The sequence below is a fragment of the Hibiscus syriacus genome, unplaced genomic scaffold (assembly GCF_006381635.1).
Source record: "Hibiscus syriacus cultivar Baekdansim isolate YM2019G1 unplaced genomic scaffold, ASM638163v2 tig00003041_pilon, whole genome shotgun sequence".
NCBI lineage: Eukaryota > Viridiplantae > Streptophyta > Magnoliopsida > Malvales > Malvaceae > Hibiscus > Hibiscus syriacus.
The window spans coordinates 10,056,687-10,070,472 of NW_024061960.1; the positions used below are offsets into that span (position 1 = coordinate 10,056,687).

The window sequence follows — 13,786 nt, forward strand, 5'->3', positions numbered from 1 at the left end:
ATCCCGGTTGTTATCTATTCTTTGCTGCAATCAAAATGTGTCATGAGTGAGAAAGACAATATTAATCCTTACATCTCATCCAAATTTTTGGTATGTGTTGCTATATATAACATTGGTAACCTTATAGATGATCCCGTTCCCAATCTAAAATTTCTGATGGCATATTTGTTGAGTTCTCTGGATATATTGACTATTCATTAATAAATATAAAGTCTAATTCTGAACTGAGAAAAAAGGGTTCATACTTCCCTTAATGATTGGGATAAGGGGAGATAATATGTCAGATCAAAAGGAAATTAGGTGTAATGTGTTGAAGTACAGATTCAATGACATCAGCCATCAAGCTTAACTATATTCTCCAAGGCATCCGAAGAGGAAAATACCAGCGAATGAGCACAACACTAGTATGATGCGACATAGGGAAGTTGAGAGTACCTTGCCGGTCGGCCAGGTCATGAAAGTTCTCGAAATGAATAGTGCTTTAAGAATGAACTTGTAATTATAAACTGCATCTTTTGGATTGATCACCAACATAAACAGAAAGGTGGCCTGGCTCTGTTTATTTCTGCACCTGTTGTCACCCTCCGAACAGTTTTCTCAGCATGAACAACAGGTACCATAAAACCTACCACTCTTATGTCATTGAAAATGGTGTAATGGCAGAATATGTCATCTCAAAGGCTTCTTAGTAGCTAATTCATAAAAATATATGTTGGATAGTGGGAATCACTTTTTCTACTTGAAAATATAAAGAAGATCGATAAATCCTAGTCATTACAGTTCTACCAAATTATAAGTATATGGTAAAGGCATCCCATTTAGTCAAATGAACTCATAACATTATATATTCATGGTCAAATCTGCATTAGGAAATTTTCCTTCGAAAATTATGAAATGAAATGCTTGTAGTTTATTGCATGGACTTGAGGGTGAATGTTGAATACGAGTATATATCTCACACGAGTATATTTAACTCTTTCTAAAAAATATGTATATGTTTAAAAGATCATATTGTCATACTCGTATCCTGATATGTGTCGGATGTAGGTGTTATAATAGATATTTTAAGAAAAATGAAGAGTCTAAGTAACTTGGCATGAAGTAAATTTTGAACAATGTAGATCATTCACAGTAAATTAAAGATGAAATTAACAATAAAAAAAGGAACAATAAGGAATTCTGAAATAAATAAAACGATGGATGTGTTTTGAAATGTAATTTTAATACTGATAGATAGAAGTTACAGTAACCACCATCTCTGATTTTCCACTTAGGGAGACTTATTTCTACCACCAAGGAAAAAAAGGTGAGAAAATTTGTTTACATAGTGTTAGATTTTTGCTTTACAAAATTGTATTGGCTGATTTGTGTTAATTCTCTCGCAATCAATTTAGGCGAGAGGTAACATCAGCAAATATGTCTTCATTGCAGGGAATTCGTAGACCGCCTGTAGGATAAGTATGTCTAAATTCTTCTTCTGACATGCCTAGCAAATCTTGAAATAAAGGCTGGTTCAAGAAGGACACTGGTATCACAAACCTCTTCTGGTTTTCTCCAACATAAACTGCAAAGTAGCCCTTGGGAACTTTCTTCGAGCTAATGATACGAGGAAGGCGGATAGCCATGTTTGTTTTCGATTGATTTATGCTTCTAAAAGGGAAGAAGAGGAAAATCTCACTGAAATTGAAAATCAAAGGATCTTTAGTAGTTGAGATTGTGAAGATATGTGTTGCCAATGAACTTAATCTTACTTGTATATATAGATGTATAGGATACAGAGGAAATCATGTTGATCTATTATTAAGTGGTAGATGTGGAACGAGTGGTGAAGGGGCAATTGCTGGGGTCTGATCAGTAATTAGAAAGGCATGGTTTTTCCTTAGGAGCACATGGTATTGTCTTCCCATTCATTATCAAGAATTCCATGGCTAAGACTTCAAAGAAGAGTTTGATTACCCTTAATAAGTTTCTCCACAGTTTGAAGAGTCGTAATACTTTACCATTAATGATAGAGGCACCATCAGAGACATACCATCATCCGTACGATAGAAAACATGGAACATGAGTGATCTTGTCCACCTATTGCTTGATGCATTCACTCAATAATGAAATAAATAAAAAAGTTGATTTTAATAGGGGGTGGAATTTCAAGACAAAACCTTCTGAAGAGCATATGGAGTGTGTCCTACAGGCTACAACTTGTCCTCACCAGAACCCAGTTGGTTGCATTTTATCCAGGTTGTTTCCTATGTTGTGCTGCGATCAAATTGTTCCAAAGGGAGAGAAAGACAGTATTAAGCCTTACAGCGTATGTGTTACTATATATACGGATAACCTTACTGATGAACCTGTTTCCAATCCGCATGTATCCCGAAGAAAATGAAGAGTGCAGCTCTAATAACTTGGCATGTAGTATGAATTAAAAGGTAGATCATTTGTAGTTAAATTAGAGATCAAATTAAGGCGGATGAGTACATAATTCTGAAAGAAAAAAAAATCCAAATGAATGTGTTTTGAAATGTCATCTTCTTTACTACATGATAGAAGTTGAAGTAATCATTGTCTCTAATTTCCACTTAAGGACTTTCTTCCAGCTAACAATACTTGGTAGGTGGATAGCTATAGCCGTGGTTGATTTCGAAAGATGTATGCTTCTAAATGGGAAGAAGTGGAAGATCTCCGAAAACTTGGAAAGCAAAAGTTAAGGACTTTTAATACTTGAGAATAAAAAGATAGGCGTTGCCAATGAAGTTATTATTACTAGTATATATATATATATATATATATATATATATATATAAAGAGGAAAGCATGTTCATCTATTATTAAGTGGTGAAGGAGATTATGAGAATCACTTGATGTTGTCTTCCAAAGAACTGTCAAGAATTCCATGGTGAAGACTTGAAAGAATAGTTTGAGAACTCGGTCCGGCGGAACAATCAACTAAGAACCCATTCAAATATTGAGGATTAGGATCCTTAAAAGGCTTCTTCACAGTTGAAGAGTTGCACTATTTGGTTATTAATGTTATAGGCAACTTTAGAGACATGTAATCTATCAGACAATGAAGGAAACATGTAACAAGGCGACCTTGACCTTCTATTCCATGCTGACTTCACTAAAAATGGAAATAAAAAAAAGAAAAGCCTCCTGAAGATTTCCTGAAGTATGTGCTACAGCCTCCTAAACATGGGTTGTTGTCTATGCTGTGCTGCAATCAATTGTTCCTTTATATGTTAGTATACGCATCCATCAGTAAATGATTTGCCCTATTGACAACGCACCCACATTCTGCAAATGCAACTATTCGAACCCGGATGGGAGAATAAAGTTCTCTTTTATCATTGAGGTCACTCAATGAATTCGCTAATTCATATAGATATATATTGGATAGTGGGAACCACCCTTTCTACTTGCATATATAAAGAGAGGAAATGGTAAATTCTACTCATTTACAGTTAGCTTGTAACGTGAAGTAATTTTGGAAGAAGGTAATTCATTTACTGTTAGAGGTGAAATTGGCAAGAAAAATGGGACCATAGGAATTCATGAAAAGAAAGAAATTCCAATCGAATGATGTGTTTATAGTCATTTTCCGTACCGGTTAATCGAAGTTACAGTAACCATCTTTAATTTTCCACTAGGAAGACATATATCTGCTCTCCACTGAAGGAGAAGATGGAAAAATAGTGTTTACGTTGTGTTAGATGTTTGCTTACAAAATTGTATTGGCCAGGTTGTTGTTTATGCTGTGCTGCAATCAAATTGTTCCATGGGGAGAACGACAATATTAAGCCTCACACCTCACCAGATTTCTTCTCTCTCTCTCTCTCTCTCTCTCTCTCTATATATATATATATATATACATGGATAACCTTACAGATGAATCTAACACAGGTGAAAATAAAATAAAACAAAGCGTTTTACTTCATTTTGTAAACAAGAAATCAACAGCCTGAAATGAAACATAAGATTACTCAACTGATAGAACAAACTGGACAAGCCAAATCTTGTTAACGCAACAAATCATGTCAACTTAATGCTTACATTCCAATTTGAATATAACTATTTTAGCTATATATTTTATTTTTATTCCGAGATAGATATCCAATGCAGGTTGAACTTTACCACAACCATGACACTCCACAAACAAGTTGAACTTGGACATCGAAAACCAATGAATGGATGCAGATGAAAATATGAAATAATAACATAGTGAAATACACTCTGTGACTTTTCAACTCTTCGAGAAGTCACGAGCTACTGATTCGACTCCGATTTCGTCATTGTGTTCCCGTTCAGCTGTTGGGATTGCTGCTGCTGGTGGTGGAACTGATGGGAAGACTGCTGCTGCTGGTGTAGCTGGAACATCTGTTGGTTAACAGGAAGCCGCTGTGAAACCATACCCTTAGTCGGATCAGCTTCACCACCTAGTTCTTGAGTAGCAAGCTTTAACCGCCGGACCTCTGCGGTTAATGTTTCGTTTAGAGCTGTCCAAATGCAACACAATAAGATGAGGGTCGAGTTATTGAGGCATAAATTTTCACTTATAAATGAAGACAACAAATATGCAGACTACTAACTCCACCTCTGAGACAAGCTAACATGAAACTCAGCAGGTTTAATAGATAAATAGCGCTATACAAACAACCATAATAAACATCTTCAACGACAATTATAATAAGTATGATAGAGAATGCAAAGAAATATAATGCGGTACGTTGATCCTAAAATCAGACAGTAATGGAGTAACAACAAAGGATTAAAAGTTCCATACATTTCCTATAAAAGATGAGAATATCTTATATACTTGCACGTGCATAAATGTCTGTAAGAATCTCTCATTCTCAATGGCACCGTAAAAGTAGAAGATGAATATTTGCAGTATTACGAAAAACAGTAAATGAGATACTATGACTTGAAGAATAAAGCATTAATAGCTATAATCTAACACAAGTGAAAAAAATAAAATAAAGCATGCTAATTCAAGAGCAAAATTGCCATATATATCCAATTGATCTTGGTAACTGCATAAATTACAATTGAAAAATTTTTCTGTCAAAAGGAGAAGACTAAAGTTCTAAGAAAATGAAATCGGAATATACCATCTCGAAGTTGTGCCTGTTGCTCCATGGCCTGAATACGAAACTTCAACTCATTGTTCTGGTTTGTAAGCCCAACAGAATCTCTCTGCATCAATTTAAAGTAGAGTATACGGTAAAGAAAAATAGGAAATATAAATAGCATTCTGTGCTCTAAATTTTCCACCTGTAGAAGTGTTAGTTGAGCAGACAATGTGGTAGCTTCAGTCTGCAGAGTCTGAACCTTGTGCTCCAATTCTGAAATATACCGCATCTTCCTTTCTTTGGAACGGGCAGCAGATTGACGATTAGCCAAAATCCTTAAAAAGGACCAACCAATAAGTTAAGTGCAATGCTTTAGCATGATCAAAAAGTTAAGACTTGAAAAGTAGGATACCTCTTCACACGCTTTGGATCAGCCATTGCAATCTCCGCAAGTTTCTCGTTTGCCATAATTTTCTTCATTTCAGCCTCACTGAACTCACCACTTCCAAGCTCCAAACTAAAGGATGCTGAATTTCCATCAATTGAATTGCTTAGTGAGAGTTGTCCGGGACGAGTTCCGGGTGAAGGTGGTAGTTTTGGCGACTCATCACTGAAGTTCAACATCCCCATGAAACTATCCATGGAAACACTTCTATAATGTCTAGAAGAAGGAGCAATGTCTCCTCCTGCACTCCTTTTGATCCCTTCTCTCTTCTCTGTAGAATTCATTCCACCTCGTGATGCACTATTCCCACTCTCGTTCTCACTGCTTTCCACTTCATTATCACTACTATCACCTCCATTGGTCTTTGTTCCACTTGCTCTGCTGTCCAAATCTTTGTGGTTACCGTTGTTCTTATCGTCAGAAGAGTTCAAGGAATCCATATTATCCAAATTCATATATGCAGAAAACAAATCATCCTCAACTTCCCCTTCTGATTTCCACTCACCCATTCCTTCAGCATTGCCATTGTTGCCTCTTTCCCAGCTCGTCTCCCTTTTCACCAGCTGAGCTGGCCTAGGCACTCCCGAATTTTCCATACCAGACAGGGATTGCTCCAAACCACAACCCCTTGACGGAACGAGAGGTGGCGGCGAAGATTGCATTATGGTATTAAATCCAAACGGAATATCACTATTGGACCGCCTATGTTTATTTCGAGGAGGCAAACTCTCTCCAACCCGTGGAGAACTCCCCTTGGAAAAAGGTGAGGGTGGCAACAAAGAATGCGAAGCAACATCCCTATCTTCCATAGACAACTCGGTAATCTGATCCGAAACAGCCATATACGAAGAATCACGAGAAGGAACAGGGCTCAAAGGGGGCAATGAATCAAACGTAAAAAGCGAATTGGGCTGCGACAAAGACCGGGAATGAGTCGGTCCCGGACTTAAACCCTGAGAACCCGTTCGGTAATTCGACGGATGGGACATGGGGAGCTGTGAATAAGGAGAAATGGGTGGGATCTGGTTAGGGTGTGAAGGAGGTATACCAACTCTTTTATTAGTACCATCACCAGCACCGCCGCCGCCGCCGCCACCACTACCATTAAAGTTTTGGCCAAAATGAGAGAAATGCCTAGCAGACCTCATTTGATTAGGATTCAACTGAGGTATCTCAAGATGACTCATTGATAAAGGTTGCTTAGGGATTGAAGATGATGATGTTCCAAATGAAGATTGGATCCTTTGCATCACATCAGTATTACCTTCTTCACTATCACCCATTTTTTCCTACCAACAATAATACAGCAAAAATATAAATCTCATGCCTTCAATACAAAAACAGCTCAAAAAAGATAAAAATCAGCAAATTCAAGCTTAACCCCATTTCAGTTCAAACTAAAACCAGCAACAAAATCAACCCCAGAAACAAAAAAAAACAAAAGTAAAGTACAAATCAACCGAAATTAGAACAAGATAACAGTAAACGAAGATAAGCAAAGAAACCCATTGAGATTATTTAGTAGTGTGTTTCAAGTACCTTGTAAAATCCCAGCCAAATTTAGCGGGCGCTTTCTCTCCCTTTCTCTCACACACAGAACACTTCTCCCTCTTTGTTTCTCGGAGAATAAATCATAAAATCATTTTTTTAATGTAAAATAAGAGGGAAAAGATAAAGTGTTGATGGTATTGTGCTTGTGTTCTCTCGCTCTAGAAATTTTGACAAAAAGAAAAAAGAAGAAAAAATATGCCTTTTTGTTTTCTCACTGTAGAAAAACGAAATACCCCTTTTTCATCTTAACGCGTGAAATTTGCATTTGGGATTTGCATTTCAATTTGATTCCGACCTCATTTCACCATTCTTTCTTTCTCATCACCTTCGTCTCAGCTAGGGTTATAAATGAGACGAGACAGATCGCGAGTTATTCGAGATCGACTCGATCTTGGCTCGATAAATATTCGGATCGAATAGACTCAACTCGAGCTCGAACTCGACTCGAGTTCTTAACGAGCCGAAACAAGCTACTCGATATTCAACTCGAAAAGCTCGTGAACATCTCGAAAAAATAATATATTATAATTTTATATTTTTTAAAATTACATTATTAAAAATATATTAAAAATACATTATTGATGAATAAATATTCTTGAATTGAAAATGGTTAAAAATTATTTTTGAATAAATATTCTTATATTTATTTTAAATTGATAAAAAAAATTATTTTTCTAATGACAAATATTTAATATATTTCTAATGAAAATATCTGTAATAACTAATTTTTTAAATTATTGTTATATTTTGAGGTTTTGGGTTCAAATATCATAAATATCAAGGTTTGAGCATTTAATATCAAGATACTATATTGTACTTACCTCATAACTAATTATGTGATAAGGTTTAGGGTTTAGAATTTAAAGTTTATATAATAGGATTTAAGGTTTATAGTTTAGAGGTTAGGTTTTATATGTTAGGGTTTAGGGTTTATGTGTTCGAGTTTAAGTTATGCCATGAAGGTAACATTAAAATTATGCAAAATGATGTTATGTGGCTCATAAATAAATTATTCACATACTTATACATAAACATATCAACATGCAAAATAAATATACACAACTAATTAAAGAAAACAATCCTAAACAGAGACTAAATTAAGAAAAATCTAAATGTGAGGACTAATTTAAGCTAAAATTTAAATAATTGAGGGACTGTTTTGTACAAAACGCATAAATATAGAGGGTCTAAAGCTAATTTACCCCTAAGGATCAAATTCGAGTTTGAGTTCGAGCTTTAATCGAGTTCGAGCTTGAATCGAGCTCAAAATCGAGCTTCAATCGAGCTCGAGTCTCGAGCTTCAATCGAGCTCTTGAATTTTTTTTGAGTTCGAGCCTTTTCGAGTTCGAGTCGAGCTTGAAAATTTTAGGCTCGTGAGTTTTCGAATCGAGTCGAGCCTACATTTAAAGTTTTTGAGTTCGAGTCGAGCTCGGCAATACTCGAGCTCGACTCGGCTCGTTTACACCCCTAGTCTCAACAGCTTATTAAGCACTTTTTTTCGGGTAAACAACATGTTTAGTACCTAAATTATTACTTTTGTTCCGTTTTAATACTTAATTTATTTTTAAAATCATATCTAATATTTAGTTTATATTTCATTTTGGTACCATACTGTTAAAAATTAAAAAAAAACTGTTACAACATGGTATTTTTATGGGTAAATTATATCATTTATCACTCAACTATCTTCTCACTCCTATTTTAGTCACTAAAGTTTTAAAAAATCAATTTAACTACTCAACTTTCAAATTGCTCATGTTTTAATCACTCTAATTTATTTTATTAATTATTTTGTGACATGACATTTTTTATTATTGTTTTATTAATATATAATAAAAATTAAAAGTTAGAGTGATTATATTAAGAGTAATTTGAGAGTTAAATAATTAAATTAAATAAAACTAAACCTCAATGACCAAAATAAAAGTAAGAAGATAATTGATTGACTAATGATATAATTTACCCATAAAAATGTGTCATGTTGTAAGGTATCGAAACGAAATAAAAAATAAACATTGTGTATAATTTTAAAATAAATAAAAGTTTAAATACCAAAATAAGACAAAAAAATAATTTAGGTACTAAATATGTACGTTTATTTTATTTTTCTATTTTTTCTCTCACTTCAAACACCCGACATTGTTTATTATTTATGTACTCCATATATTATTATGGGTTAAATGTTATTTTGGCCCCTAATATTGAATTTTATTATATTTTAATACTTAAATAATTTTTCGTTTAATTTAACCGATAAACTTTCCAATCACGATGCATGTTATTCTAATCGATTTTTTTCAGTACAAAAAAATCATATAACAATCAAAGGATGTGCCACATAGCACATATTATATATTAAATTTGAAAATATTGTAACAAAATTAATTAAAAAACATTTTAAAAACTCAATTTATTAAATAGACAATTCATGATTTTTTTTATTTGTCTTTTATTTTTTATGATTCTTTTGAATTTTTAATTTAACATATATTATGCTTTAGTGTCACGTGATGCAATTAGAGCCAAAATAATATTCAACTCTATTATTATTTTGACATAATGTTAAGTAATTTTATTAATGTTTGATTAAATAATCAATTTGGTTTTTATCCTTTTTTAACATTATAGTCCCTCAACGTTTTATTTTGAAGCAAAAAGATCTCTATACAGATGGAAATCGCTAGTTGACAATTTGGTTAAACATTAAGAGTTTTTTTACCTTAATGAAACATGTGTAGTCAAAATGTTCAAAAATAAAGACCAAAGAACATTTTAATAAATGTAAGAGGACTAATTTTTACATTATACTTAGCTTTTACGAAATAGAGTAATGTGAAAAAAGATTTAAGTATTAAAATTAAAATTCTATAATTATTAGATATTACTTTTTCAATACTTTATAATTATCATAAATAAAGGAAAAAATTATAATGACATGTGAATTTGGTTAAAAAATGTAAACGAAGAAAATCATATATAGATGGTAAGAATTTCAATATATCAGACAATAATAAATTACAATTATACGAAAATATTTCAAGAACAAGAATCAAAGTTATATATATATATATATATATATATATATATATATATATATATATATATATATATATATATATATGTGAACACGATAATTTTAGTTGAATAAAATTATACTATAACACAAGACGTAAATAGTTTATGTTCAATTTAAATTATCTCAATTAGCGTCGGTATTTTTTTATGTTCAATCTTTTTTCATAATTGTTAAATAAATTAAAATATGAATACAAAATTAATCCTAATACAAAAATATTAGATTTTGTAATACCCGGTTGTAGGCAAAATAAAATATTTATTAAATTTTAATTAATAAATTATGATTACGAATTACCATAAGTAGAATGATAAAGATTTTGTATATTGATTTATGATTATATATAGTTTTATTTATTGAATAATATATAAATAATAACTGTAAAAATATGCTCGCTCTCTAGGGTTTTTCCCCTAGGTTTTCTTTCTTACGCCGCTAATTCCCTTTTCTATTTTTTTAATCGACGGTGGTATTAGTTTTAATGTTGATTGTTGATCGTTGATCGTCGATATTTATTGCTTTCACTTATTTTCTTATATTAAAATTTTATTTTTATTTTTAGTTTTATTTTTAAATAATTTTGCATTTGTAGCATGTTTTTATTGTCTTTATGACATGTTTTATTTTGTCTTTCAACACGTTTTCTTATGTCTTTTAGCATATTTTCGATCATTTGATCATTATTTTCGTCAACACCCAACTAATCAAAATGATGCTTATTTGTTATAATGTTGATATTCTCTGATTTATCCCCTCGGATTGAATTGAGATACATTGTTGTATTCGTGGACAATTTCTCGCGTCAATCAACACTGATATGTAGTTTATCGGTTATCTTTTAGTAGTTTTCATTATCTTTTATGGTTTGTTTGCCGATACAATAAGATCTATTAATATATATTTTTATTCGAGTATTTTGGTTAGATTTTTAACAATTTTCTTATGCGGTCCTTGTATGATCTAAAGTGACTAGTTTTTTGTGTTAATGGTTATAGAAAAATATCTTAGTTATATATTTAGTTTACGATTATGATAATAAACATTCATTGTAATTTTGAGTATTTTTTTAATAAAACTAACGGTTTTTATCAAAATAATAATAATACAAAAAATATTGATAAAATTAATGTTTAAGTATCGATTCGAAAGAATGCGTCTAATTTGTTGAAAATTGGCACACCAAATTGCATTAATTGTCAATATTATGGGTGGTAATTTGGTGGCATTAATGGGTGGCAAAATTGGTCAAATTTGGCCACCAAATTGTTAAAAATTTTGGATGGTAAAACTATGCAATTAATCATTGTAATTTAGGGTATTTACAAATTAGTCCTTAAAGCTTCAACTATAAATACCCTAGCTTATTTAGCTTCAAATCCATCCCAAAGCATTCTAGCTTTCTTCCAATACTAGAGAGAATTTAGAGAGTTTCTTGAGAGTTGTTTTTTCCTTTTTATCAAGAGAGAATTATCATTGTTTTCTCCTTTTTATCAAGAGAGAATTATCATTGTTTTCTCCTTGGTAGATCGAGAGAGGTTGTAATTCCTATTTTTCTCATAGTGAAATTCTTCTACCGTTGCCCGTGGTTTTTACCCTAAATTTTTTAGGAGTTTTCCACGTAAATTTTGTGTCTCTTTTATCTTCATTTTTATTTTCTCAAATTATCAGTTGCGATTTTGCTCTATCCGATAGCCGTCTTGTGCAACAATTGGTATTCGAGCCAGATTTGAGTGTGTAATATCTGCTTATTGTCTTTGTGGTTGCCACCAAAAGATGGATCCTCCAACATAAGAAAATAAGAAGGTATTACCCATTCTTTGAGGTTCTAGAGAACTATTCACGATAGTGAAATAGTAGGAGCTATCAATAATAGAAGCTATGACAACAAAATTTGACATTGAAAAGTTCAATGGGAGAAATTTCTCATTGTGGAAATTGAAGATGAAGGCCATCCCAAGGAAAGATGGGTGTCTAGCGGCTATCAATGAAAGGCCGGTGGATTTCGCAGATGACATCAAATGGAACGAGATGGATAGGAATGCTATGGCAAACTTTCATCTAGCATTAGCAGATGAAGTATTGTCAAGCATCGAGGAGAAAAAGACAGCTAAGGAGATATGGGATCATCTCACCAAATTGTACGAGGCCACATCGCTGCACAATAAAATTTTCCTTAAGAGGAAATTGTACACTCTCCGTATGCCAGAATCTACTTCAGTGACGGAGCACTTAAATACACTGAACACCTTATTTTCTCAGCTTACATCCTTAAGCTGTAAAATAGGAGAACAAGAACGTGCTGAACTTCTACTTTAAAGTCTACCGGATTCGTACGATCAACTCATTATCAACTTGACAAACAGTAATGTCATCAGTCTAGTCTTCGATGACGTTGCAGCTGCTGTTTTACAAGAAGAAAATCGGCGCAAGAACAAGGAAGACAGACAAGTAAATCTGCAACAAGCAGAAGTGTTGACAACGATGAGAGGGAGATCAACAGAACGTGGCCAAAGCAGCAGTCATAAACATGGTAGATCGAAGTCGAGGAGCAAGAAGAATTTAAAGTGCTATCACTGTGGAAAGAAGGGTCACTTGAAGAATGATTGTTGGAGTCTAAATAAAAACTCCAATCCACAAGACAATACCGCAAACACTTCAGATGATGGAGATACTCTATGCTGTGAAGCGTCAACCACCGTGGAAGGCAGAAAAAGATTTGCAGATATATGGCTCATTGATTCAGGAGCGACATATCACATGACCTCAAGAAGAGAATGGTTCTATCATTATGAACCTGTCTCAGGAGGATCTGTGTATAGTTGCAATGATCATGCCTTAGAGATCGTTGGTGTGGGAACCATCAAATTGAAGATGTATGATGGAACAATTAAAGTTGTTCGAGATGTGCGGCACGTGAAAGGTCTGAAGAAAATTTTATTATCCTACGGATTGTTGGATAATAATGCTAGACAGATTGAAACACGGAAAGGAATCATGAAGGTGTTCCGTGGAGCGCTTGTGGTGCTGAAAGGTGAAAAGATGGCTGCAAACTTGTACATGCTTAAGGGAGAGACATTGCTAGAAGCAGAAGCCTCTGTTGCCTCATGTAGTTCAGATTCTGCAATGATATGGCATAAGAAACTTGGACACATGTCAGAACAAGGAATGAAAGTCCTTGTGGAGCAAAAGCTACTTCCAGGCTTAACAAAGGTATCACTTACTTTATGTGAGCATTGCATAACAAGTAAGCAGCACCAGTTGAAATTCAACACATCAAATTCTAGAGGCAAAAGTGTTCTAGAACTGGTTCACTCTGACGTATGGCAAGCACAAGTTACATCCCTAGGCGGAGCAAAATATTTTGTCTCATTTATTGATGACTACTCCAGGAGATGTTGGGTGTACCCTATTAAGAAGAAGTCCGATGTGTTTTCAACTTTCAAAAACTTCAAAGAGCGGGTGGAACTTGATTCTGGAAATAAAATCAAGTGTTTCAGAACAGATAATGGAGGAGAATACACAAGTGAAGAATTTGATGACTTTTGCAGAAAAGAAGGCATCAAAAGACAGTTCACAGTGGCGAACACTCCTCAACAAAATGGAGTGGTAGAGCGGATGAATAGAACCTTGTTAGAAAGAACAAGAGCA

The 13,786-nt window shown here is 33.5% G+C and overlaps 1 protein-coding gene across 1 annotated transcript; it reads right to left on the reverse strand.

Moving 5' to 3' along the window:
• Positions 1-3,921: 3,921 nt before the first annotated feature.
• Positions 3,922-7,175, reverse strand: LOC120172806. Its single transcript, XM_039180173.1, has 5 exons — positions 7,051-7,175; positions 5,479-6,800; positions 5,269-5,401; positions 5,106-5,190; positions 3,922-4,490 (listed from the first exon to the last, which is right to left on the reverse strand). The coding sequence occupies exons 2-5, from the start codon at positions 6,792-6,794 to the stop codon at positions 4,261-4,263; spliced, it is 1,764 nt and encodes a 587-aa protein (XP_039036104.1). The 5' UTR covers positions 6,795-6,800; positions 7,051-7,175; the 3' UTR covers positions 3,922-4,260.
• Between the last annotated feature and the right edge of the window lie 6,611 nt (positions 7,176-13,786).